Source organism: Alexandromys fortis, unplaced genomic scaffold, assembly GCF_014885135.2.
Source record: "Alexandromys fortis isolate MF-2015 unplaced genomic scaffold, M_Fortis_MF-2015_v1.1 scaffold_254, whole genome shotgun sequence".
Classification (NCBI taxonomy): Eukaryota; Metazoa; Chordata; class Mammalia; order Rodentia; family Cricetidae; genus Alexandromys; species Alexandromys fortis.
This window is the reverse complement of record NW_026068130.1, coordinates 1,298,454-1,322,068: the sequence shown is the minus strand read 5'-3', so window position 1 is coordinate 1,322,068 and position 23,615 is coordinate 1,298,454. Positions and strand designations below refer to the sequence as shown.

Here is a 23,615-nt window from a genome sequence, read left to right as displayed (position 1 = left end):
GCGGCTCCTGTGATCAGTATAGTACGCTGGGATCGCGCTGCATTCTGGGGTAGGTAGCTGGCAAAGCTTCCTGAACCAAAGCGTCTTTTCAGTTTCCTGTGGTCTCCTAGACCTCGAGTTCAAGCGACTGCAGCTGCGCCGTCCCGAGAATAAAACATAAAGCTCTATCAGGGTAGCACCGCCGCGAAAGAAGCAGAAAGACAGAGTTAACGCGAGAGCAGACCCTGCGAGTCCCGCCCCCCTGGACTTGGAGCTGAGGCGCAGCGCGCGTGCGCGATTCGGCAGCTGTGTCACATGACCCAAGCAGGGCGCCTGGTTGGCTGCAGTTGGGTTACCTAGACAACGGAGCCTGCGGCGCCGGGCGGGTCAGCACCAGTGGGTCTCGCGGGCTAAGCTGACCAGGTTTGCAGCGACGGTCACGCACACGCTCCCGGGCGACGACCGAGTCCACAGGCAGCAGATGGGAGCCCAGGGCGCCGAAGATGCGGGCGGTCCGGGCCGAGACGCCGGCGCGGGAGCTCTTCCGGGACGCCGCATTCCCCGCCTCGGACTCCTCGCTCTTTTTCAACTTGTCCACGCCTCTGGCCCAGTTTCGGGAGGACATCACTTGGAGACGGCCCCAGGTGCATCCGGTTCTCTCGCCTGGGCGGGTGTTGCATATAAGTTACCCGCAGAGGTGGGGCTCTGGGGTTAGCAGGACCCGCCGCTGCCTGCTCTGATAGTTCCTCAAGCCGACTCAGAAGGATGTGCTAGCTGACCCTGAGGGTTGAGATGAGGCAGCTCCAATTCAGGAGGTTGGAAGCAGTCTGATGGTTTGTCGTTCAGATTTTGTTTTGGAGTATTTGTACTAAAATATAGTACAACCCAAAGTCAGGTAATAAGGGAGTTGTTATAATATGAATATTAGAAGCAGTAATTCCAGATCCCACCACCTACATGGTATAATTCAGCATACTTTTTAACAAATCCTTCTTCCTTTTTTAAATGTGCATTGGTGTTTTGCCTGTATTCATGTCTGTGTGAGGGTGTTGGACCTGGAACTGCAGTTACAGACATGCGGATTCTGGACATTGAACCCAGGTCCTCTGGGAAGAGCAACCAGTGCTCTTAACCGCTGAGCCACCTCTCCAGCCCCGACAGATCTTTCTTGGCTTTGTACTTTGCTTACATTTCTTTTAGTAGCTCCTGGTGTTGGGGTATGAACACCAAGAGGTGGCACAGAACAGGGGCATGGTTGTGTTTAACTACACTGGGAAAATCTAAGGGGCTGCTGTTCTTCTCATTACTCCCTTAAATGATACAGGCAGGTAGAACTATGTATTATAAATAGACATGAAAGTTCTAGTCCCCAGCCAGCAGATTCTGGATCGACTGGACAGTTTATTGCAGATGTAGTCAACTGCACAATTTAACTTGCAGGAGCAAATCTATTTGATTGATCCAGAAGCTGAAGGTGGAGCTGCATAAGAACTGGCAGCACACCTGGTCATTGGAGCAGGCACAGCCCCACTTTCCTGATTCTCCCCAGCCTTCATCAGTGTTGGTCACTTACTTACTGTGTCCACACAGATCTGCACCTCACAGCAGTGTCGCCCTCTCATGACCTCAGAGAACTGTGGTAGATGTTTTTTTGGACTTCGTGCAGCTAAAATGGATGCCCAGGCCTAGTGGTTTTAGTTGGTGTTTTTAGATGTGGCTTATCTGCTAAACAAGACTGCCCAGGGAACAATCTGGCCCACATGGATATAGTGCTACTGTATCCATGACAACTGGATGGATGCCATCCCTTCTATAGGCTGCACTGCCTGACTCAATGGTGTTGATAAGCATCCTGTTTTTTTGAGGGGGTGGGCACGCTGAGAGTTTCAGGTTTTAGGTTTTTTGTTGTTGTTTTTAATAACAAAAAAATGGGTTTTACGTGTTGGCTCACAACCATTTGTAAGTCCAGTCTCCAGGAATCCAACAGTCTCCTCTGGCCTCTGAAAGCAATAAATGACAGAGTCAAGCAAAACACTCGTGCACATCAAATACAAACTAATATATGAATTTCCAGTGCCATGAGGGACCTGTGAAGGGTTTTCAGTTAAGGAGTAAGTGTGCTGGAATGTTTTAAGAAACTTGCTCTTTAGTGGCTAGGACACAGGGATAATATCTTTTTGTTTTTTATAGTGTAGCCATGTGAGTGTATCCCTCTTTATGATTGTACCAACAGTAGTAAACAAGACAGAAAAAAAAAACATTGGGAAAGACGCTCACTCCTGGGAAGGAGATGGTCATCAGGGCTAGAATGCAGGCTGCCCTTTTAGTAGTGCTGGAAGTTGATCTCAGTGTTCAGGTTGGCCTGACAGCTGGGTGGAGGGGTCTTTGCAGTAGGCAGCTCTGAGAATGCTTTGGAAGGAGCGCCTGCTTAAGTAAATGTCAAAGCAGGAATCAAGAGTGGGTTCTTGGGCCATGAAACAGCTCAGCCGATAGTCATTTACTGCCAAGACTAATGAGCTAGGTTTGATCCCTGGGCCCACATGATGGGAAGAAGAGAACCCACTCCAATAAGTTGGCCTCTGGCCTCCATACTCATACTGCGTCACAAGCAAACAGGCATAATTTGTATAGATAGATGAAAACAAGAATGACTTCTTGATTCCTGACCAGAGTGATAGGTGGGTGGTGGTCCTCAGCAGCCCCTGATTGGCCTCCCTTGTTCAGGTGGAGGTGTCGGGTAGATGGGGCAGAAGATCAGGAAGGGTATGATAGATGGGGTAGATGGTTTGTGGTCCAGCTTGGGAGAGCCACTCAGGACCTGGCATAGGGGTAGAGCAAGGGTCTTGAGACTTAGCCTTAAGTCTTCGTGTATAAGTGTGCAAGTGAGCACCCTAGCAGATAGTCAGCAACAGGTGAGATGCCGCAGGCGGTGAGGGAGACTACCAGAGGTGCATGTGACATCATAGAAGCTGATGGGAGCTTCCATGCGCTTGAGAGTCGGTGGCCAGCCAGCCGTTCTGAAAGTTACTAAATAATAAATAGGACATGGCCATTAAATTTGACATCACAAAGGTGAAATTGAGGCAGTTTGGTGACATGATTGACTGAGGAGCAAGAGCAGACTTTGATGAGAGTGAAGGGCAAGGACAAAAGGGTTGGCAGTTTCTCTCAGAAGCTGTCATTGAAGGGAGCCTAGAAAGGGAATTCAGTGCTGCTAGATATTAATTCTGTCCTGCTAGCATGCGGTTGTGGTCTGCCCCAGGAGTGGAATGCCTAGCAGTACAAGTCCAGCTCCAAGGTAGCAGAGGGTGGATGCCCAGTGGCTTCTGGGAAGTAGGAGGACAGGTTGGTAGCTCAGGTGTGTGGGCAAAGGGGATGAGGATGTTTTGAGAGACAAAAGGGGAAGATATGCAATTGTCTGTGGATGTGGGAAATTTCCTTTGTAGATTTTAACACAGTAGACTTTCTAGCAGTGTAGCGCACCCGTTTTATATTTGTCATCATGAATTTATGAAGTAGAGCTAGTTTCTAAACTTAGCTGTTTCAAAAAGGGTCATCCAGAATTGAGGTCTTGCAGATAAGGAAAGTATGTAGAGATGTTCGTAGGAGAATTGTAACCAAGGAGGTGCTAGAGGGTAGGGGTGACGGAGGTTAGCTTCCCCTTCCCTTTTGGGCCAGAAGCTTAGATAATCAGAAAGCGCCTCCATAGCCTGCCCTGGATTCATGTCTTCTACTCTTAGCTTAAAGAAAGAGTAGCCGCAGGCGAGCTAACTGGATGCCTTGCTTTCAGGAAATCTGTGCCACTCCTCAGCTGTTTCCAGATAACCCGTGGGAAGGACAGGTGAAGCAAGGGCTGTTGGGGGATTGCTGGTTCCTGTGTGCCTGTGCTGCCCTGCAGAAGAGTCAACACCTCCTGGCCCAGGTACGGGTCACCTTAGGCTTCTCCCAGCTTGAGTCCTTCTGCCTGCACAGGACAGGAAGTTCTTCCAATAGCAGGGCTTGCTGCAGCACATTTGTGACTGCGCAGCATGGGTGGAGGGAAGGTTAGGGCACCAAGACGGTGACCCAAGTGTGTCCTGTTCACCAGACTGGAATCACCCACACATTCGGGACACAAAAACAGGCCAAGCTGGCAGGTGGAACAGGGTCAGCAGAAGTATCTGTGTCTCTGGTTTGGAATTTGTTTTCTTTACTGGATTGATTTCTTTATTTTTTTTTTCATATATAGGCTTTAAATACCAATAGGGAAAAGGTCATTGGAGTTGTCTTCTGATACTGGCAGACTCCATAAGAAAGGCATTGTGGGTTTTCTTCCTTACTGCCTGCTTTAGGTTGGCTCATTGTTCAGGGTTTTCAGTTAAGGCAACAGTATTGAGGTGGGTAACCCATGTATGGCTTCTCTTGTGTCCTGGGCTAAGCTCATCGCTGTTGTTACCTCTCCTTACAGCCTTACTGACATCTAACTTTCCTGTGAAAGGATGCTGATGCCATTGTTACCGTATTCCTCTGCTCCTGAGTGTTGGAGCCAGCACCACACTATGTCTCCCTAGGTGCAGAGCCTGCTTTTGCCTAGCCAGTGACTGGCAGTTTGGGGCACATGGCTTTGAGAAGCAGGAAGGGCTGCTAGGCTTGTGGCTACCTGTTACAGCCAGGTCTGTTGAGAACAGAATCGGGGTGTGGTGGTGCATACTTTTAACCCCAGCACTCAGGAGGCAGAGGCAGGTGGGTTTCTTGAGTTTAAAACCAGCCTGGTGTACAGAGCAAGTTCCAGGATAGCCAGGGCTACACAGAGAAACCTTGTCTCAAAAAAAAAAAAAAAAAAAAAGATTGAGTTACTGCCGCCTGCCAGCCAAAGCTTTGAATTTAGGTCAAGTGCTTATTTGGGGCAGTAAACGTGGTTAGCTGTAAGCTTTGGGGACATGAGTTATTTATGTGAAAATCTGGATTTTGTGTTCACTGGTTGAGTTTGTTGTGACATGGCCATATAGACCTGGCAGCCAACAGAGCAGATCCTTTTACTCTGAGTGGGTGCTCATGTAGGGCTTCTGTTGAAGCCACTCTTAGGATACTGAGGCGCACAATGATTCTCATCTTTCAGGTGTCTGCAGTGCTTCTGTGAGGCTACATTGTTGGGATGCTGAGGAGCACAGGTGTTGGTGGTCCCTCAGCTGGCCCATCAGATGTCTGCCGTGCTTCTGTTGGGATGCTGAGGAACACAGGTGTTTGGTGGCCCCTCAGCTGGCCCGTCAGGTGTCTGCAGTGCTTTTGTTGGGATGCTGAGGAGCACAGGTGTTTGGTGGTCCCTCAGCTGGCCCATCAGATGTCTGCAGTGCTTCTGTTGGGATGCTCAGGAGCTCACCAAAGCTGATCTCATACTGTGTGTTTGGCCTCTCCTTGTGCACGTTAGGTTTTCCCTCCGGGACAGCCAAGCTGGTCTGACCAGAAGTATCGCGGTTTCTTCACCTGTCGAATTTGGCAGTTTGGACACTGGGAGGAGGTGACCATAGATGACCGTCTGCCTTGCCTTGCTGGGAGACTCTGCTTCTCCCGGTGCCAGAAAGAGGATGTTTTCTGGCTTCCCTTACTGGAAAAGGCATATGCTAAGTACGTATGGTATAGAAGTGGCAGGGCCAGCCAGCCTGGGTGGCATCAGTAGTCAGACTGTCCCCAGAGGCCCATCTCCTCTTCCCTGGGCTACAGAGCACTATGCAGTCTTCAGGGTCTGGCAGCCAGTCCTGTGGGTCTTGGCATGGACACTCTGCTTTTTGGACTATGGTTTCCCCTCCCTGCTCACTCTTCCTTCTTATATTTCCCAGCACTCTGCTGAGTGGTCCTCCTCATTCCTCAGTCACAACACAAAGATGCCCCCATGTATGTTTATGAACATTCAGAACAAGTGGTTCGTTGCCAGTTTTAGGGGAGTAGGAGCCTGGTGTGGATCAACACTTGCTCTCACTGCAGTCCCCAGTTAAAAGCTGTCCCTCCTACATAGTGTTAGGCTGCTGAGGGAGGCTGGCTAATGTGCAGGTGTCTGAGCAGAGGGCTAGCAGAATATCGATATTGGGGCAGTGGAGTTTGAGCTTCAGAGATGGAGCCTCTATGGCCCCTTGTCTTGTCCTTTGCTGCCCACACTAGAGAAGAATGGGTCTGAACCTGGGCAGAGAACAGCAGGGCCATAGCAGATTTGACATTAATAGATGAGTGAAGATGTGATACGAAGCAGAGGAGCAATCCAGGTGCAGTGAAAGGGTGGCTGGAAGGGGCTTTGGAGATGTGATGGATTGTGGGAATAGGAGCAGCAGGAAGCCCCCAGTAGCAAGGCTTATATACCTCCTATGCTTGTGATTTCCAGGGTCCATGGATCCTATGAGCACCTGTGGGCAGGGCAGGTGGCAGATGCCCTGGTGGATCTCACTGGAAGCCTGGCAGAAAGGTGGAGCCTGAAAGACATAGTGGGAGCCAGTGGCCAGCAGGACAGACCCAGTGGCCGAGAGCAAAGGACTTGTCGGCAGCTGCTCCGCCTGAAGGACCAGTGTCTGATCAGCTGCTCTGTACTCAGCCCCAGAGCAGGTACAGCCTGTGGCCACAACTCCTTTCACCATGAGCTTGTTATAGAGAAGGAAGTCTGTCCCCAAGAGGGCTGTCTTGGGTTTGTGTGTGTCTATTGTCCCTCCTTTAGAGAGAGGTGACCATCTAGAGCAGTTCTTTCACCTAGAGCAAGGCAGGACCTAATTTATATCCCCTTTTGCTCCTAGACAGCTTAGGAGCAGTAGCAAGAACAGTGTCTAAGCTGACCATGCCATCCTCCCTGACCAGCTGGTGACCAACCAACCAAAATCCAAAGCCATTTTCTATCGTACTGACATATTTAGGTTCATGAAGGAAAGTTTATATACAAAAATAAGAAGAGAGAAAAGGTCACCCAAATAAAACTACTGTAAGCCACTTGCAACTCTTTAGTACCCTTTTTGAGTTTTCTCCTGTGTATACAACCTTGTCTTTTTTTTGTCGTATACCACTTTCTATGTTATTATGTAAACTTTGGAGTATCTTCTTCCATTGCTGGACTTGCTGTGATTTTTCTTGATTCTTCCAGCAACGTTGGATAGTTCAGATCCTCTTTTGTTTTGTTGTTGTTTTGTTTTTGGGGGAATCATGCTTGCTTAGAACTAAAGTAGGTCTCCTGCCTCTGATGCATAAATGTTGAGACCGTTGGCAGTATAATGCCCTGCTAGATTTTCTGATAATAATAATACTGTAGTGAAGACCTTTATAATTTACTATTCACATTTCAGAGCATTTTCTATAACTGGTTTAAGAATAGGGACCTCAGGTGCTAGGAGATAGCTCAGTCAGTCAAGTGCTTGCTGCACAGCCTGAGGACCCCAGTTGGATATTCAGCACCCAGGTCAAAGGCAAGGCATGCCGATGGATACTTAGAATTCCAACTCTGAGAAGGTGAGACAGGAGGATGCCTGGGTGTAGCAAGCAGCATGGTGTCACACCTGATGGAGATGTATAATCAACTCCTGAGATGGCTAAAGTCTGACCTATGCTATGATCACACAATGATTATCAGCTGCCTGCATATGCGTGAACCTATGGGCAGTGCCCACCTGGCAGTTCGGGGTTGGCAGCCCATGCCTACTTAAGGGCTTGGAGAGGTTTGCCCGGGGAAAGAGGAGAGAGAGAAAGAGAGAGGGAGAGGGAGAGAGGAGAGAGAGAGAGAGAGAGAGAGAGAGAGAGAGAGAGAGAGAGAGAGAGAGAGAGAGAGAGAGAGAGAGAGAGAGAGAGAGAGAGAGAGAGAGAGAGAGAGAGAGAAAGTGAATAAAGTCCTGGAATAAACTGCAGTAAGAAGAGCTCTGGTGGTCGCGTCATTCCTTGCAGGACGAGGGTGGCTGCGACACCTGGGGCTTGGTGTCCATCCAGTCTAGTTGAGTCCGTGAGCTCCAGGTCCCAGTGAGAGACTCTGTCTCAAAAAATAAGGTGGGGAGCTCCTGAGGAACAACGCAAAGGCTATCTTTGTCCTGTACACATGTGTATATGCATACACCCCCTCACGTACACACATGTATACACACGTAAATAATTAAGTATGACTATCAAAATAATCCAAAACTTGTTGGTAATCACCCTGGCCAGTCCAACAGGGAAGAGTTGGCAAGGCTGGGATCCCCTCAGCAGGGTGTGTGTTCACTGTGGCTCACGCTGGCTCCCTAAACCTCCTTCCTTGACCATCAGCTCCTTGGAACTGTTGATGCTGGGTGACTCTGAGTGGGATGGCTGATTCTTGACACTTCTGGTTTTGGGGAACCCCTTTCCCTGGCAAAGAGCTGCTGGGGCTCCCAAAGCCTGAAGGGCTGGGGTTGAGAGGGACACCAAGAATGATAGCTGCAGAGCCTTTGGGAGTAGACTGTGGTCACGGTCCTCCTGCTTTCTCTGGCTGCCACCCTCCCCGGAATAGCACTTCTCTTTCACATAAGCGCCCTTTGTTTTGTGGTCTCTGGCCAGGTAAAATTCCTTTTGGCCTCAAGTCCCCAGTATTGACTTCTGGTTCATGTGTTCCTTCTCCATCTGGCTTTGCCTAGGGGAGGCTTCTTTTAGCCACTGATTATCTTAGGTGTGTCGGTGACAATAATGGTTTCATACTTGACAGCTGGCTCTGCACTGGCACACGTGGTGAAAATTGAGACCCAGAGGAAGGAGTATTGTGTGAAGCAGCAGTCCTTGGTGGCAGTGAGCCATGGCCCAGCTGTTGACCTTTCCTGGCACAGAATGCCAGTGAACACAGCACATAGCTGGCCTGTGTTTAGGAACAGAGCTCCTTAACTCTGTGGAGACCCATGCATCTCCCACAGGCAAGAAAGCAGAGATCTATTTGTCCTATCCAGTTTGGGGCATGGTAATGCTAGCCCTGCACATGACTGACCTGGTCCCACAGGTGCCAGGGAGCTCGGGGAGTTCCATGCCTTCATCATCTCAGATCTGCGGGAGCTATGGAGTCGGACTGGCCAGTGTATCCTCCTGTTGCGAATTCACAACCCTTGGGGCCGACGTTGTTGGCAGGGCCTCTGGAGAGAGGGGTGAGTACCAGGTGGGGGCTGCATGTGTGAGGAGGGGTTGATGCTCTGAGGGCATTCATGCCGCAATGCCCATCTGGCCTGGCTTGTGCTCATATCCAGCTGCCAGGATAGTGCTTGCTTTCTTATGGCAGAGCTTACCCGGCACCTGTCTGTGCACCTCCTTGCTTTGTCTAGGTCTTGGAAGACTGGGGCCCTACAGTTTTATTTATTTATTTATTCATTCATTCATTCATTCATTCATTCATTTTATGATACTTCATCTTGGGTACCCATAGGATAGTGAATGCCTGGCGTGGGGTTTTGGTGAGTATGGCTTTGAGGGTAGCCCTCAGATAAAGTCCTCAGCTCAGTTTTAAGACCCAACTAAGCCAGGATCCCCTTGAGGCCTGGGAGCTCTAAGGCTCTTGGATCCCAACTCCCCTCCACGCCCAGGCTGGGTCTGGTGCTGCTGCTAAGCAGGGCAGCATTCTACTCAAGTGACAGCTCCTTCAGAGACCAGAGAGTCTGGGCTCGAGTGTGAGGGCCTTAACAAGGCAAGTTCTCAGACATGGGGTCCCCCTGGGAAAGAGGGGTTCTGATGGACAGTCAGCACAGAGAAGGCACCTTCTATAGGTCACTTCTTAGCAAGGGAGTGCTGTGCAGCTGGCCATCCAGGGTTTGGCGGGAACTTGGGACTCTCCACCCCCCAGGGTCCCACTTCCCTGTTTGTCTGTTGATGTTCCACCTTGAACTTGTACTGAAATGAGATTTTCTGCAGGGGTGAAGGGTGGAACCAGGTAGAGCCAGCTGAGGCGTCTGAGATGCTGGCACAACTCCAGGAAGGAGAATTCTGGGTGGAGGAAGAGGAGTTCCTCAGGGAATTTGACGAGGTCACTGTTGGCTACCCCGTCACAGAGGCTGGCCACCTACAGAGTCTCTACACAGGTAGGACCTTCACAGGCTGGCACACCAGCGACTAGGTACAGCCCTTTCTGCCTCATGGACTGAGGACCTGGAGAAGGGGAACAGATGGGATCCTTAGAGGGTGGGCTGACTGCCACTTTTGTGCTTGCCCTGGCCTGTGGATGTAGTCTAGCCAGCAAGGTCCTCTCACAGCTGACTCGTGTGCTCTCCCACTAGAGAAGGTGCTGTGTCACACACGGGCACTGCCTGGCGCCTGGGTCGTAGGGCAGTCAGCTGGAGGCTGCCGGAACAACAGTTGCTTTCCCTGCAACCCCAAGTTCTGGTTACGGCTCTTGGAACCCAGCGAAGTGTGTGTGGCTGTCCTTCAGAGACCCCGGAGGTGCTTCGAGGGCCAGACCCGGGCACTGGTGGGTGCCGGTCCTGCGCCAGTGACTCTCCCCGGCAAGGACTACCAGGCTGTGGGCCTGCACATCTGGAAGGTAACTCCATCTACTGGCCTCATGGTGGAAAGGCAGGCAGCCATATTGGAGCAGCGCCTGTCCTTTTCCCACGTCCTCTGGCCACAGACACCTCTGATGTACCGGCAGATGCAGCTGATGCAACTGATTCGAAGCCTGCCCATTCCACCCCTGAGGTGGAGGCTAGCCTGATGACTGTAATCCCATCTTCCCTGAAGGAAGTTTCCCATTAGACTAGGGCTGCTGCTTGCCTTGTGTACTCCAGCCTAGCTACCTTCCCCTGGCTCCTCCCTTACAACCTATACGTGTGCAGGGTTGTTTCATTGTGGGTCTCAGATACACATTGTTTGGTCGGTTCTGTGAACTAGTATCTGTTTCCTAGAACGGGTCACTGAGGAGCTGCCACTTGCTTACTCAGTGGCTATCTTTCGTTCATTGTTCCTTTACAAGTGTGACCTACCTCATGGTTGTTTCCCCCTGTAAAAAAGTTGCTGGAAAGTACCTTCTCCAGCATTCCCCAGGCTGCACTGGCCATGGGCCATTTTGAACATAGTATTAGATTTGTCTGTTATGCACCTTTGAGGGAAGCCCTGAGTATTTTGAGCCTTGGCTTAAAAGGGTGGATATTATGGGCTGTCTCCTGGGAGCATTCATTGCCTGAGTGGTGAGGAGCAGAGAGGCAGAGGCCCAGTGTATTAATGTGAGTCTCCTCAGAGTCTCCTGTGTCTGATCATGCAGGTAGAGAAGCGGAAGGTCAGCCTGCCCAGAGTCCTGTCTTCACCCCCGGTAGCTGGTACTGCATGCCATGCCTATGACCGTGAGGTCCACTTGCGCTGTGAGCTCTCCCCAGGCTACTACCTGGCTGTCCCTAGCACCTTCTTGAAGGATGTGTCAGGGCAGTTCCTGCTGCGAGTCTTCTCCACTGGGAAAATCTCCCTCAGGTGAGGAGCCAGTGCTAGCTGGGCTGAGGCCTGGCGAGGAGCGGGCGTGCTCTGGGTGTGCGGGTGGGGCTTGGGCAGGCCCCCTGGACGAGGCTGCATGGCCTCTGTGCTCTGGGTGTGCGGGTGGGGCTTGGGCAGGCCCCCTGGACGAGGCTGCATGGCCTCTGTGCTCTGGGTGTGCGGGTGGGGCTTGGGCAGGCCCCCTGGACGAGGCTGCATGGCCTCTGTGCTCTGGGTGTGCGGGTGGGGCTTGGGCAGGCCCCCTGGACGAGGCTGCATCGCCTCTGTGCTTGTCGTCCGTCAGTGCTGTCGGGCTGGCCACCAAGGCTCCGTCACCTGGAACAGCCCTGCCCGCAGGCGAGTGGGAGACTGTGCAGCTGCGGGGCTGCTGGAGAGCTGGCCAGACAGCCGGGGGCAGCAGGAACTTTGCCTCTTACCCCTGCAATCCCTGCCTCCCCTTCTCCGTCCCTGAGGGTTCTGGTCCCCGCTACATCCGCATCACCCTACACCAACACTGCCGACTCAGTGACAGCCAGCTTCACCCCATTGGCTTCCACATCTTTCAGGTGAGCCAGGTTCCAGGAGAGGCCAGCTGCTGTGACCCAGGGGCTGGATTCTGTCATTTGAGCCTGTTGGTCCAGCTGACTGGCTTCAAGAAAGACTCACTTGGAAGTTTACAGAGTCCGTATTTGCTGTGGTTGTCTGGGGCAGCTCCCCTGGCTCTGAAACCAGACCAGGGAACACACTTAGTAAAGTTTGAGTTGGAGAAATGGGAGGAGAGAGAGGTAATATGCTAGAGGTCCAGGGTCATAGGCTACAGATTCCATGATGGCAATAATGAGGCTTCCCTCCTATGAGGCTTTGTTCATTTTGGGGCCTCACTTCCCAGTGAGCATTGGCTAAGTGTGCGTTGGGCTGCATCAGGATTCGTGGTGGGTGGAAGCATGCATGCCTGGATTGCAGGTGACATGGGGAGGAGAGAAAAGGAACTTCGCATTAAGAAGGTTCTGTTGAGGGTGTCAGTACATCACAAAAAGCTGAACTCTTGGAGTCTTGAGTCAGGCCACCTGGAGCTCTGACAGGGCCTCTGGCAAACGTGGCATGGCTCCATGGCTTTTGTCCATGGCAAAGGGGTTTAATAAATAGCTCTAGGACTGAGAGCATCAGCTACTCCAGCTGACCCTGGGTGTTATGCCCTCAGCTGGTACTGTTCAGAGGGAGAGCACATCATGCCATCCTGTGTAGGCCTCCATGCTGATTGCACTGTTGTCCCAGGTTCCCGCAGATGGTGAGAACGAGAGTGCATGTTCCCTGCTGCTTCAGGAGCCGTTACTAAGCTGTGTACCGCATCGCTACGCCCAGGAAGTGAGCCGCCTCTGCCTCCTGTCAGTGGGGACCTACAGGGTTGTGCCCTCCACCTACCTGCCAGATACAGAGGGTACCTTCACAGTGACCATAGCAACCAGAATAGACAGGTAGGACTCCAGATCCTCAGCACTGTAGCACTTTCTTCCATGTGAGTCTCCTGCTTGACCCATGTGCCCACGTTCCTGCCTTTCTGGCAGAGCCAAGAGGTGGGCCTATGGGCTTTGGGACTCCTTGCTGGTCTAAGCCTGGATAGGGCCTGGATCTGGTGGGAGGTGTGTAAGGCAGGCGTAGGGGCTGACCTGACATTCTCTCCACAGGCAGTCCATTCACAGCCAGGAGATGCTGGGCCAGCTACTCCAGGAGGTTTGTATGCAGTACCCTTGCCTAGCTTGGTTCACCTACCTATGTCTCCTTGGTGTCTGGGGTCTTAATTCCCTCATCCTCCTCCCAGTAGCCTTGCTGCAAGTGGCCTCTATCTGACATATAAAGTGCTGTGACCCCCTCATAAAGAGTCACAAGGCAGAGCTTTCAGGGATTTGGGAGCTGAGACTGAGTCTTGTTCTCAGGTATTTAGAAGGGCGGTGGGGAGCAGAGGGCAGGGCCCAGCCTTACCTTCTCTCCCTGCAGGTCTCCTTCATGGCAGTGATGAAAGCCTGACTCAGCATCCAGGCACATCTCCAGCCGGCGTGAGCCTAGGGCTGCCTGTGGATCCGGAGGAGAAAGCCAGGCGCTTTGTCCTGGACAGAAGACATCTCGGAGTCCAGTGTAGTCATGTAGGCACATCTCCAGCCGGCGTGAGCCTAGGGCTGCCTGTGGATCCGGAGGAGAAAGTCGGGTGCTTTGTCCTGGATAGAAGACATCTTGGAGTCCAATGGGTGCTGTAGTGGACTAGGACTCCCAAGTGACGTCTTCATTCCTCAGTGAAGACTAGGAGATTCCTGGTGCCCAGGCCTGCCAGGAAAGGCTCTGCAGAACCCTCACACCCTTCTTGACGTCAGGAGCCTTACACCAGGCAGGCAGCTGGTGACAAATGTTGAAAACTGTTTATTACTTGAAATATTTTTAGGAATGACTTTATAAATAAACATGAGTAATTTATGAATTGGTCTTGTTTCACAAAGCCCAAGCTCAAATTAGCATCCTAGTAGTCGGCTGCACAACTGGGAGGTGCCGAGGGGGTGAGGGCAGGCAGCATGGGCTCTGGAGGAGGTAGGGAATTGAAAGTGAAAGATTTCGGCATAGTTTTAGCATCCTACTTTGGCCTTCCTGAGCTGCGATCTGTGCCTGTGTGATACTCAATTCCAGTGATGTGCTAAGGGTATTGATCACTTCCTTAGGTCAGTCCCAGTTAGATAATTGGGGTCGGGATGGCTGCAGTAAGTGTGCCTCCTGGACTTGCACAAGCTAATCTTTGCTGGACTGTTACAAACTGCCACTCTTGTGTCCTACTGTAGCGGGCTTTGTCAACATAGGTCATACCCACAGGCCTGTCGGATACCTGAACAACCTACCTGCCTAGTACGCAGCCATGGAGGAGAGTTCCAGAATTTCTGTTGGTGGGGGGACTTCTGATCATATTGATGTGGACAACAAGCGTCCTCTTGTGAGCCAGGTCTTTGGACTGTATCAAGGTGCTTCCTTCTTCATCCTTAATTGATTTGCTTGGTCAAATGTCTGACTTGTGGCCCTCTACATCGCCCCTGTTGATAAACCATAACTTCCGTAGGCAGCTATTTTCGGTGCCACTCTTACTGACAAGGCCTTTCACCTCACTTGTCTTCTTTGGAATTGGATCCCACCATCCTTGGTGTTTACCAAGCCCTGTAATGGCAGTTTCCACAATCACCTAGCCTGCAGGACTCGCTTAACTAGGGTGGGAGTAGAAAGACCTGGTCTTTCCTTTAAAATTAACACTTGAGGGCTTCGATAAAGCTGGACAGCAGCCACCTACAGCTGCTTCCTCGACAGCCATCCCTGTCGTCCCAGGGATCCCTCTTTAGTCTGCACCTAGACAGTGTTCTGAGTCCATCACACCCCTGTTCATGCTCACCTTATTCAGCTCCATCTTGACAGTGTGCTGAGTCCATCATCACATCTCCGTCCATGCTCACCTTATTCAACATCACCTACACAGTGTGCTGAGTCCACCATCACATCCCCATTCATGCTCACCTTATTCAACATCACCTAGACAGTGTGCTGAGTCCACCATCACATCCCTATCCATGCTCACCTTATTCAACATCACCTAGACAGTGTCCTGAGTCCACCATCACATCCCCGTCCATGCTCACCTTATTCAACATCACCTACACAGTGTGCTGAGTGCATCACATCCCCACCCATGCTCACCTTATTCAGCATCACCTAGACGATGTGTTGTTCTAGGAGTGTCACTAGACACTCCCCTCTTCATGTACACATTATTCAGCAGCAGAAAACAGCAATTGGATTAGATAGGACAATCACTCTGGTTAGGCCCTGCTGTCTCCTCATTACCATTATGAACCCTTGCTCTTTGTGAGTAGCGGGTAATCCAGTTCCACAGCCTAAATTGTCACTTTTTTTTTTTTTTTTTTTTTTTTTTTTGAGAAGTACACAGCAGAATGGGATTAGGGGCAGCTCGTTTGGGTAGAAACAGAACTCTCTTTGAGACACTTGGGCAGCCTCAGTCTCAAATTTAGGGTCTTTAGAAGGATGGAGGCCTGACTGAATGTTCCTTGTGGGGCTGAAATGCTTGGCCTTGGAAATCCAGCCAGCTCTGTCACCTGGACAAGGCTGCCTCAAATGTAAGATCCACCCTAAAGACCTATATTGCCACAGTTGGCCTTCCCAGGGGTTCCCCTCCAACTGCTCCCTGAGCTAGCATAGCTATTATTTGCTGTCCCTTCCCCTCTTAATAGTGTCTGTTTTGGTTGCTCCAGGGACATCTGAGGATGACTCTTGAGGGAAGCCCTCTACTGACAGCTTACAGGAAAGGCCCCTGGAGCGCCTGTCCCCTCAGGATGCCCCAAGGAACATATCTGAGCCTCCACCCAGTGGACTTTTCCCACCTCCAAGAGCTATCAAAGATCTCTTAGGGGTTGGAGGCATCTGGATCCCCACACCCTTGTCCACTGTTCAACAGCTACTGTGCCTCTCTCCGGTGTCACCACCGGCCAGTCTTCCATGACTCCTGAGGGAGGCCTGAGGACTCCCACAGAATGGGCTGCTGCTCCTCAGTGTGGTTCGCTCTAATGACCTCCAGGAGGCGCACTGAAGCTGTGGCCGGCTCTTTAGGATCATGGGACCATTTCAGCTAGATCCTGCCAGCCTGCCTTCCGTAATCTGAGGAGTTCCAGGTGTCTAGCTCAGGCAGGGGCTAAGCGAGCAGCCACCAGGATGTTATTTCTCAGGGTAGCCCTGGTTTGGAAGGGTGAGCATAGGCTACTGTTAAAGGGCAGGTGGGGAGTGGCACCCCAAGGCCATGGGGTCACCACTGGGGTCTAAAAGCCTGCCCCCCACCCCCAAGTTGGCAAGTTGGGAAGTTGGCCAGGATACAAGTATAGACTGCATGAGGGGTACTAATGTTTGTGGTGGTTGGTTAGGGCCAGATCCCACCAGCCTGAGTATGCCAAGCCCTGTGGTGGCCTGGTGCAGGACTGCCTTAACCAGGGTGGGAGCAGGCTTGAGGGCTTGGCAGGATCTTGTCAGCCTGACAGGGTTTAGAATCGCCCAGGAGCACCGTGAGCATGTCTGTTTTCAGAAGATTAACTGAAGTGAGCGGGCCTAGCATGAATGTGGGCGTGCCATCCCGTGGGCTGGGGACCCAGATGAACAAAAGCCCACTATCAGAATCTGTCCCTGTTTCCCGACTGCAGATACCGTGTGACAAGCTGTCTCATTGTTATACATTGCCATTGTCACATTGCCCACCACGAGCCAAAGTCAATCCACCCTTCCTTTGGTTGTTTTAAATCATATTCCATCATGGCAATGAGAAAAGTAGCTAATACAGTGACCTTATAAAAGGGACCTTAGAGAACCTCGTTACCTCTCCACCATATGAGGCTGCAGCAAGATGACCAGCCATGAACCAGCCCCTGGATCCCTGTGGCCTTGCATTTGGGCTTGCAGCCTCCAGAAGAGTTGGATGCATTTCTGTTGTTTATAAGCCGACTGGTATGTGAAGCCACCCTGGTGGGAGCAGCAGGTTTCTGGGAAGAGCTGGGGCGTCTCAGCAGGGCCTGTTTGCCTTCCATGGTGTCCAGGGCCACACGGTGCCTGCTGAACAGACTAGATCGTTGGTGGCAGCTGCCACCAAAGGATGAGGGGTAGTTCTGGCCCATCCAGAAGGGCGGGTTGGGTGTGTCTGTGTGAGAATGTCTCCTCCTGGGAGACTTTGACCACTCTAGCTCCTTCCCAGTACTTCCTGCTCCAGAGTAGTGTAGGAACGCCTCCTGGAGCTGTGTACTGGCTGTCCGCCTCCTGTTTTCACCCCTCCTTCCTCCCAGGCTCAGTCAACCTTGAGGGTCCAGAGCCTCTAGGGTGAGTATGGAGTCCTGTCCTGAGGTAGGGGGTCTTGGAGGAGCAGTTCAGGATAGGAGGCTAAGAGGGTTGGGGTAAGCTGGTGAGAGCCTTGGGCATTATATAAGCCAGCCACAGATCCCATGCTCTGTCACTGTACTCTCGTGACCCCTCTCCCTCTCCCCTCCCTCCCTCTCTTCCTTTCCATTCATAAGCATGCCTTACTAACCTACATAGCTTCCCAGGTATGCCTCTCTTGGTTTTTCCTCTGATATTTTTTGTCCTCTGATATTTGCCAGATGTTCAGACAGGTTTGCCTCCCTATGAAGTTAATGGAAGAATCATTTTGTTCTTGGAAACCCACTGCAGCCTCCAGACCCACCACAAAGCTCTGGGTGGAGCTGTGCTGGCAGAAGGTGACTTTCTGCTCTGCTCGGGCAGGCCGACCGGCTTTGTTGGCTGAGAGCACTTTCTACCTGTCCCCCATGGTACTTAGACCACATCTGCAGAGCTTTGAGTCCTCTACCTGGTGCTAAACCCCCTGGCCATTGCTCTTTTGTCCTCTGAGAGACAGCACCCGCACACCTGTTGTCTCAGGTCTGGCCTGGACCCACATGGCCTGTTTCCCTGCATCTCGGGAGATACAGGTGTGAGGCTCAGTCAAGGATGTGTGTGGTCCCCCCACCCAGACCAGAGCTTAGGCTAGTCTTAACTTTCAGCTCCTGGGATCCTTGCTCCTCTGCAACTGGCTAGCAGTTCACCTACCAGGAAGGTGTGCATAGCTTCGGGCTTCGGGGGCTGTTGGGCCAGGGACCAGCGTTGTGCTCTGTGGGTGCCCAGGGTCTGGGTAGGTGTCGTGTCAGGACACTGGCATTTGTACCTATAACTGCATCCTAATTGAGCTGGGCTTGTCCCTCATCCTTCAGCCCCAGCAGGGATGCTGAGCAGGAGGGCTACTCACTTTCCACCACATCTTCCTCTCCCAACCTCACTTCATCCTGAGATACCGGAGTGTATATGTTGGGTGGCAGGCACACTGTCTTAGATGTCCCAGTGTCTTAGATGTGGCCAAGACGTCCAGCACCCCCACCCATGATCTTTTAGGGATGACCATCTACACACGGATAGCCTTGGCATCTAGACAGTGAGATGGCAGATGAACATAGAGTGCTGTGACAGTGGATCAGTTGGGGGCAGAGCAGAAGCTAGGCACCCTCAGGGATGGCCTGCAGCATGGGGACAGCACCTAGACTGGACTGGAAGGGCAGGCAAAGGCATTATGGGACTCCAGGACTTGAATCTTAACTATGTGGGCAATAGGGAGTGCCCACAGGACTGTGGGAGTCCTCGCTGGCTGAAATCTTGCAGACCTCCATCTAGAAGACTTTGTATCCATGTGGGTGTTTGAGTGGGAGGCCGTAGAGTCAAAAGAGGCCATGATCCAGTGCAGCCAGGAGCCCAGGGACATGTGTTGTCTGGTAGTCCCCTAGGTTAGTCTAAGGAGAAGAGGATCTTCCTCTCTTAGCGATCTAGGGTTGTCTGAATTTCTCTCGGCAATATCTTATAACTCTGAGAATACAGGCTTCACATTTATCTCTTAATATTTCACAAATGGTATTGTAGTTTTAGCTCCTAATTGCTTATTACTGTATAGAGATAAGTTGTTTTAGTCTATTAATAGATTGCCCTATAATTTTCTAATCCACCTATTAGTTTTAAATTTCTGCTTTTCTTCCCCATGGCAACGGCTTCTATGTGCGCATTTCAACCCTAGATGACAATACCGTTATTCCTTCTCAACCCAAGGTGACAATATCGTTATTCCTTTTCAGTGTCCCCCCCACCACCTTGTGCTCTGTGCCCATTCTGCTGTCCAGTGCCATTCTATAGCAATGGCAGGGGCCACTCTGTGTCTGAGTACAGAGGAAAATTTTTAGCCCCTCGCTATCTCGTGAGGTCTCCTGTCAGTCATCTGCGGACTTCCTTTATCACACACGGGCCCATTCTTTGAGTCCTAGATTGCTAAGGGCTTTATCTTTCAGGAGTAGGAGGTTTTGTCAAAACTTTCTGCATTTATCGAGAGGATTATATAAATTTCACTTTTTCCCTGTTCATATTTTTCCAGTGACGAATTCCACTGACAGATCTGCCAAGGTTAAAGCTAGCCTCACAGTTCTAGGGTACTGGTTGATGACGTGAGATCTGTCGGTTTACATATTGTTGTGCTTCATTCGCTGGGGTGTGAGGTTCCACGTTCATGTGTGACACTGGTCTGCCTTAGAGGATGTTCTGTGGACTGTCCCTCACAGTGCTCTGAATGTAACCAACATTCAGTTCCCTTTATCCTTAAATGCAGGAAGGACCTCACCAAGCACACTATCAAGCTGGGGTGTTTTCTTTGTAGAAAGGTCTTAAATTATGAACTCAAGAACTTTAATGGATATAAACTATTCTGTTTTCAACCAGGAGCACAATGCTGTCCCCAGTTCTGTACTGTGTCCTGAATGTGACAAAAACCTTTAAGAATAAGAGTTTCATGGTTACTGTGCATAAAGAGAGCTAAGCACCCAGGCTGTCCACACATTCACTATGACCATGAGATACTAACTTTGACAAAGTGGTGACTTTTAGTAAATTCATCCATTTTATCAAAGTTGCCAGATGTGTTTGGTTAAAGTTATTACTACTATTTTCAGCCTACTAATGTTGGAAGTCCCCAACTCTTTTCTTTCATTTCTCATATTAGGGATTTGTACCTATTTTGTTTTGACAAATCTAGCCAGAAGATTGCCAGTTTTGTTGACCTTTGCAGATAACCAGCATTTTGTTTTGTTTTAAGACGAAGTCTCACTAAGTTGTGTAGGCTGCCGTTGAAATTGCTGTAGGTCAGACAGGCCTCGAACTCAGGACCTTCCTCCTTAGTCTCCAGAAGAACTGGGGTTGCAGACCTGAACTACCAGGCCAAGCTTATAACCAGCTTTTAAAAATTGATTTTCTAAGCCGGGTGATTGTGGCACACGCTTTTAATCTCAGCACTTGGGAGGCAGAAGCAAGTGAATTTCTGTGAGTTCAAGGCCATCTGGTTTACAGAACACATTCCAGGACAGCCAGAACTACACAGAGAAACTGCCTCAAAAATTTTTTTGTTTTTGTTCTAACACATTAAATTCCCCTTCCTTCCTTCCTTCCTTCCTTCCTTCCTTCCTTCCTTCCTTCCTTCCTTCCTTCCTCCCTCCCTCCCTCCCTCCCTCCCTCCCTCCCTCTCTCCCTTCCTTCCTTCCTTCCTTCCTTCCTTCCTTCCTCCCTCCCTTCCTTCCTTCCTTCCTTCCTGTTTCCTTTCTTCTACTTGTTTAAGTTTGTTTTTTCCCAGGCTCTTAACATTGGAATATCAGCTCAATGATTGTAGCTTTCTTCTTTCCTGAAATAAACAGGAAAGCTACAAATTTGCCTGTAAGCATGGCATTGACTTCTTTCATAAACACCAATAAGTTCTGTTTTCATGATCAGTTTAAATTATTTTTATTGTTTTTATTGAGCTATATATTCTTCTCCCCTCCCCTCCCTTCCACCCTCTCCCGTCATCCCCACGCTCTCAATTTACTCAGGAGATCTTGTCTTTTTCTTTTTCTCATGTAGCTTAGATCTATGTATGTCTCTCTTAGGGTCCTCTTTGTTATCTAGGTTCTCTGGGGTTGTGCATTGTAGGCTGGTTTTTCTTTGCTTTATGTCTAAGAGCCACTTATGCGTGAGTACATATTATATTTGTCTCTTTGGGTCTAGATTACCTCACTCAATATGATGCTTTCTAGATCCATCAATTTGCCTGCAAATTTCAAGATGTCGTTATTTTTTACCATGTAAAAATTTCACAATGTAGTACTCCATTGTGTCAGAAAATTAGGAAACAACCTACCTCAAGACCCAGCAATACCACTTTGGGGTATCTACCCAAACGATGCTCAATCATACCAGAAGAACATGTGCTCAGCTTTGTTCATAGCAGCATTGTTTGTTATAGCCAGAACCTGGAAACAGCCGAAGAATGGATAAAGAAAACGTGGCACATTTGGTTCAAAGTATTTTTTAAAGATTCATTTATTATGTGTATAATGTTCTGCCTGCATATATTCCTGCACGCCAGAAGAGGGCACCCGAACTCAATATAGAAGGTTGTGAGCCACCATGTGGTTCCTGGGAATTGAACTCAAGACCTGGAAGAGCAGCCAGTGCTCTTAACTCTGAGTCATCTCTCCTGCCCTCAAAGTATTTACAAATGCCCTTTCAGCTATTGCTGATCTTTGGTTTGTTTCTAAATGTGTTGTTTTGGAAGCATTTCAAGTTAAATTTTTTTTTAAATATATGTTGTGGGTTTTTTGAGACAGGGTCACATTATGCAGCCAAGGCTAGTCTTGGACTTATAGCCACCCCCCTGCCTCAGCCTCACATGTACTGGGATAGCAAACGTGTGTCATCACCCCCAGGCTTTGGAGCCTTCTTTAGGTGACATAGCTCTTTGTTACTGATTTGTTGTTAAGTTTAATTATATTTAAGGAACATAGTATAACTTAAAGACTTTAAAAAACAAACGGTGTGTGTGTGTGTGTGTGTACATGCATGCATGTGCATAGTGTGTGTATATATGCATGGGTTTAGGTCCCCATGAAGGCCAGAACATCGAATCCCCTGGAGCTGGAGGCACAGGCAGTGATGAGCCACACAACATGGGAGCTGAATTAATTCAGGTCTTCTGAAAGAACAGTATGTGCTCTTAACCTCTGAACCATCTCTCCAGCTCCACTTAAGGCTTTTTTGATGTTTATGGTTTAGGTTTTTGAGACAAGCACTCGTAGGTTGCCTAGACTGGCCTTGAACTTGTGATCCTTTTGGCTTAGCTTCTTGAGTGCTGGGAATTACAGGCATATGCCACATACCTGACTGTTAATTTGACAGAGATGCCTTACAGCTGACATGTGGCCTACTTTGGAGAATGTTCTATGTACATTTAAAGGTAATCATTGTCCTGCTTGTTGTGCCGTTGCTAGGTGTGGTGTCCTGTAAATTCCATTTAGGACAGATCAGCTGGTTCCCCAGTGTAGCGTGTCCTGACTTTTGGTTGCTTGTTCTGAGTTGCTGTGAAAGACATTAAGTCTCAGTGCTCAAATCATGAAACTTCTCCATTATTCTCTATTCTTTTTCTTTTACTCTTAACTTTTTTTTTGTATTTAAAGTGCATATCACACAGCCAGCATATGATTGCTTCCTGGTTTTTAAACCCACTTCTAATAATTGTTGCTTTTCTTGTTTTTATTTTTAGGGGTGTTTGTATGTGTGATCATATACCACATGCACACACATAGAGGTCAGAGGGTACCTCTCAGGGAGAGGTTCCCCCTTTCCTTTGCTCAGGCAGCTCTCTCTGTTTCCACACTGCATACTCCAGGGTAGCTGGCACACAAGTTTTCAGGTCTTTCTCCACTTTCCATCTCCCATAGAAGTTCTAGGGTTACAGATGTGTGCCGCTGTATTCGGCTTTTTCCGAGGTCATCCAGCTTTTGTGGCAAGTGCTCTTACCTGCCGAGCATTCTCAGCTTCTCTTCACTTTTTGACTGGATTGTTTCTACCAGGCTACATTTAAGCAACTGTTAATTTCATTTGGTTTGAAGTGACCATCTTTGTTTTCTGTTTCTCTTGGCTGCCCCCATGCCCTTTCCTGCCTGTGCTCTCCCAATTTTGGATAGTTGGCATCTTGTTTTCTGTTCCAGTTATCTCCTCAATTATGTTTTATTTTCAGTGATTATTATAAGATTTATCACATGCATACTTGATTAATTGGAAGTGTGGAAGAGGAAAGGAAGGAAGATTGAAAACTCAGACTCACAAATGTGGCATAGGCAGTAGAGAGGTCACTCTTTGGGTTGAGAAATTCTAGGGAATTGGTGTTTGGAAGATGATAAGGCCCTCTGGGTACAAATTGATGCTAAAGCACTTTGGCGGCATCTGAGAGAAAACATCTGTTAGCAGAGCCCTGCATGGCCCCGCGCTTACACCAGAGTCGGGGCTGACAGTGGGGGTTCTGAGCACAGGTAACGGTGAGATCAGTGGGAGTGGGAAGATCTGCCTGTGGAACGTACGTGCTATGACAAGTCCGGGATTGAGATAGCTCACGGAAGACAGAGTGTGAGTGGAACGGTTGGAGTAGGAGGAGGCAAGGTCGCATGTGTGCTGCGGCCGCCACAAGAGGAAGTGGCTTTGTGGTGGTGTGGGCAGGAGAGGGTTTCAGGCCCTCCAAGATCATTTTAAGTTCTGTCCCTAATTTTTCTGGTGGGTAAATGGGAGTTCATTTATATTATCCAGAATTTCACTAAAATAAAAAAAAA

At 49.8% G+C, this 23,615-nt stretch overlaps 2 protein-coding genes and 1 long non-coding RNA gene across 7 annotated transcripts in view; 2 read left to right on the top strand and 1 right to left on the bottom strand.

The window, feature by feature from the left end:
* Capn10 (calpain 10) lies at positions 1-13,830 on the top strand. 4 transcript variants are annotated; one of them, XM_050126015.1, is made up of 12 exons: positions 2-623; positions 3,770-3,901; positions 5,387-5,583; positions 6,332-6,549; positions 8,921-9,062; positions 9,820-9,986; positions 10,182-10,444; positions 11,162-11,364; positions 11,669-11,930; positions 12,640-12,839; positions 13,050-13,095; positions 13,187-13,830. In XM_050126015.1, exons 1-12 carry the CDS (start codon positions 483-485, stop codon positions 13,217-13,219), a joined length of 2,004 nt encoding a protein of 667 aa, XP_049981972.1. In that variant the 5' UTR covers positions 2-482; the 3' UTR covers positions 13,220-13,830. The 4 variants fall into 4 exon arrangements, with proteins under 4 accessions (XP_049981971.1, XP_049981972.1, XP_049981974.1 ...); XM_050126017.1 differs by having other exon boundaries at positions 13,184-13,830; XM_050126016.1 differs by having other exon boundaries at positions 3-623; positions 13,360-13,830.
* Positions 13,616-16,905, bottom strand: LOC126490820 (uncharacterized). The gene is made up of 3 exons (XR_007589255.1): positions 16,766-16,905; positions 14,244-14,432; positions 13,616-13,752 (listed from the first exon to the last, which is right to left on the bottom strand). It is a non-coding gene; the product is annotated as an uncharacterized lncRNA (long non-coding RNA).
* Gpr35 (G protein-coupled receptor 35) overlaps positions 16,255-23,615 on the top strand; it is a 26,850-nt gene continuing 19,489 nt past the window's right edge. Inside the window, exon 1 of one of the 2 annotated variants that reach the window (XM_050126022.1) lies at positions 16,255-16,893. The gene's annotated coding sequence lies outside the window, so the exon portion shown is untranslated. Of the gene's footprint in view, positions 16,894-17,169; positions 17,260-23,615 lie in introns of those variants that run through there. The other variant, XM_050126023.1, reaches the window with a different exon arrangement.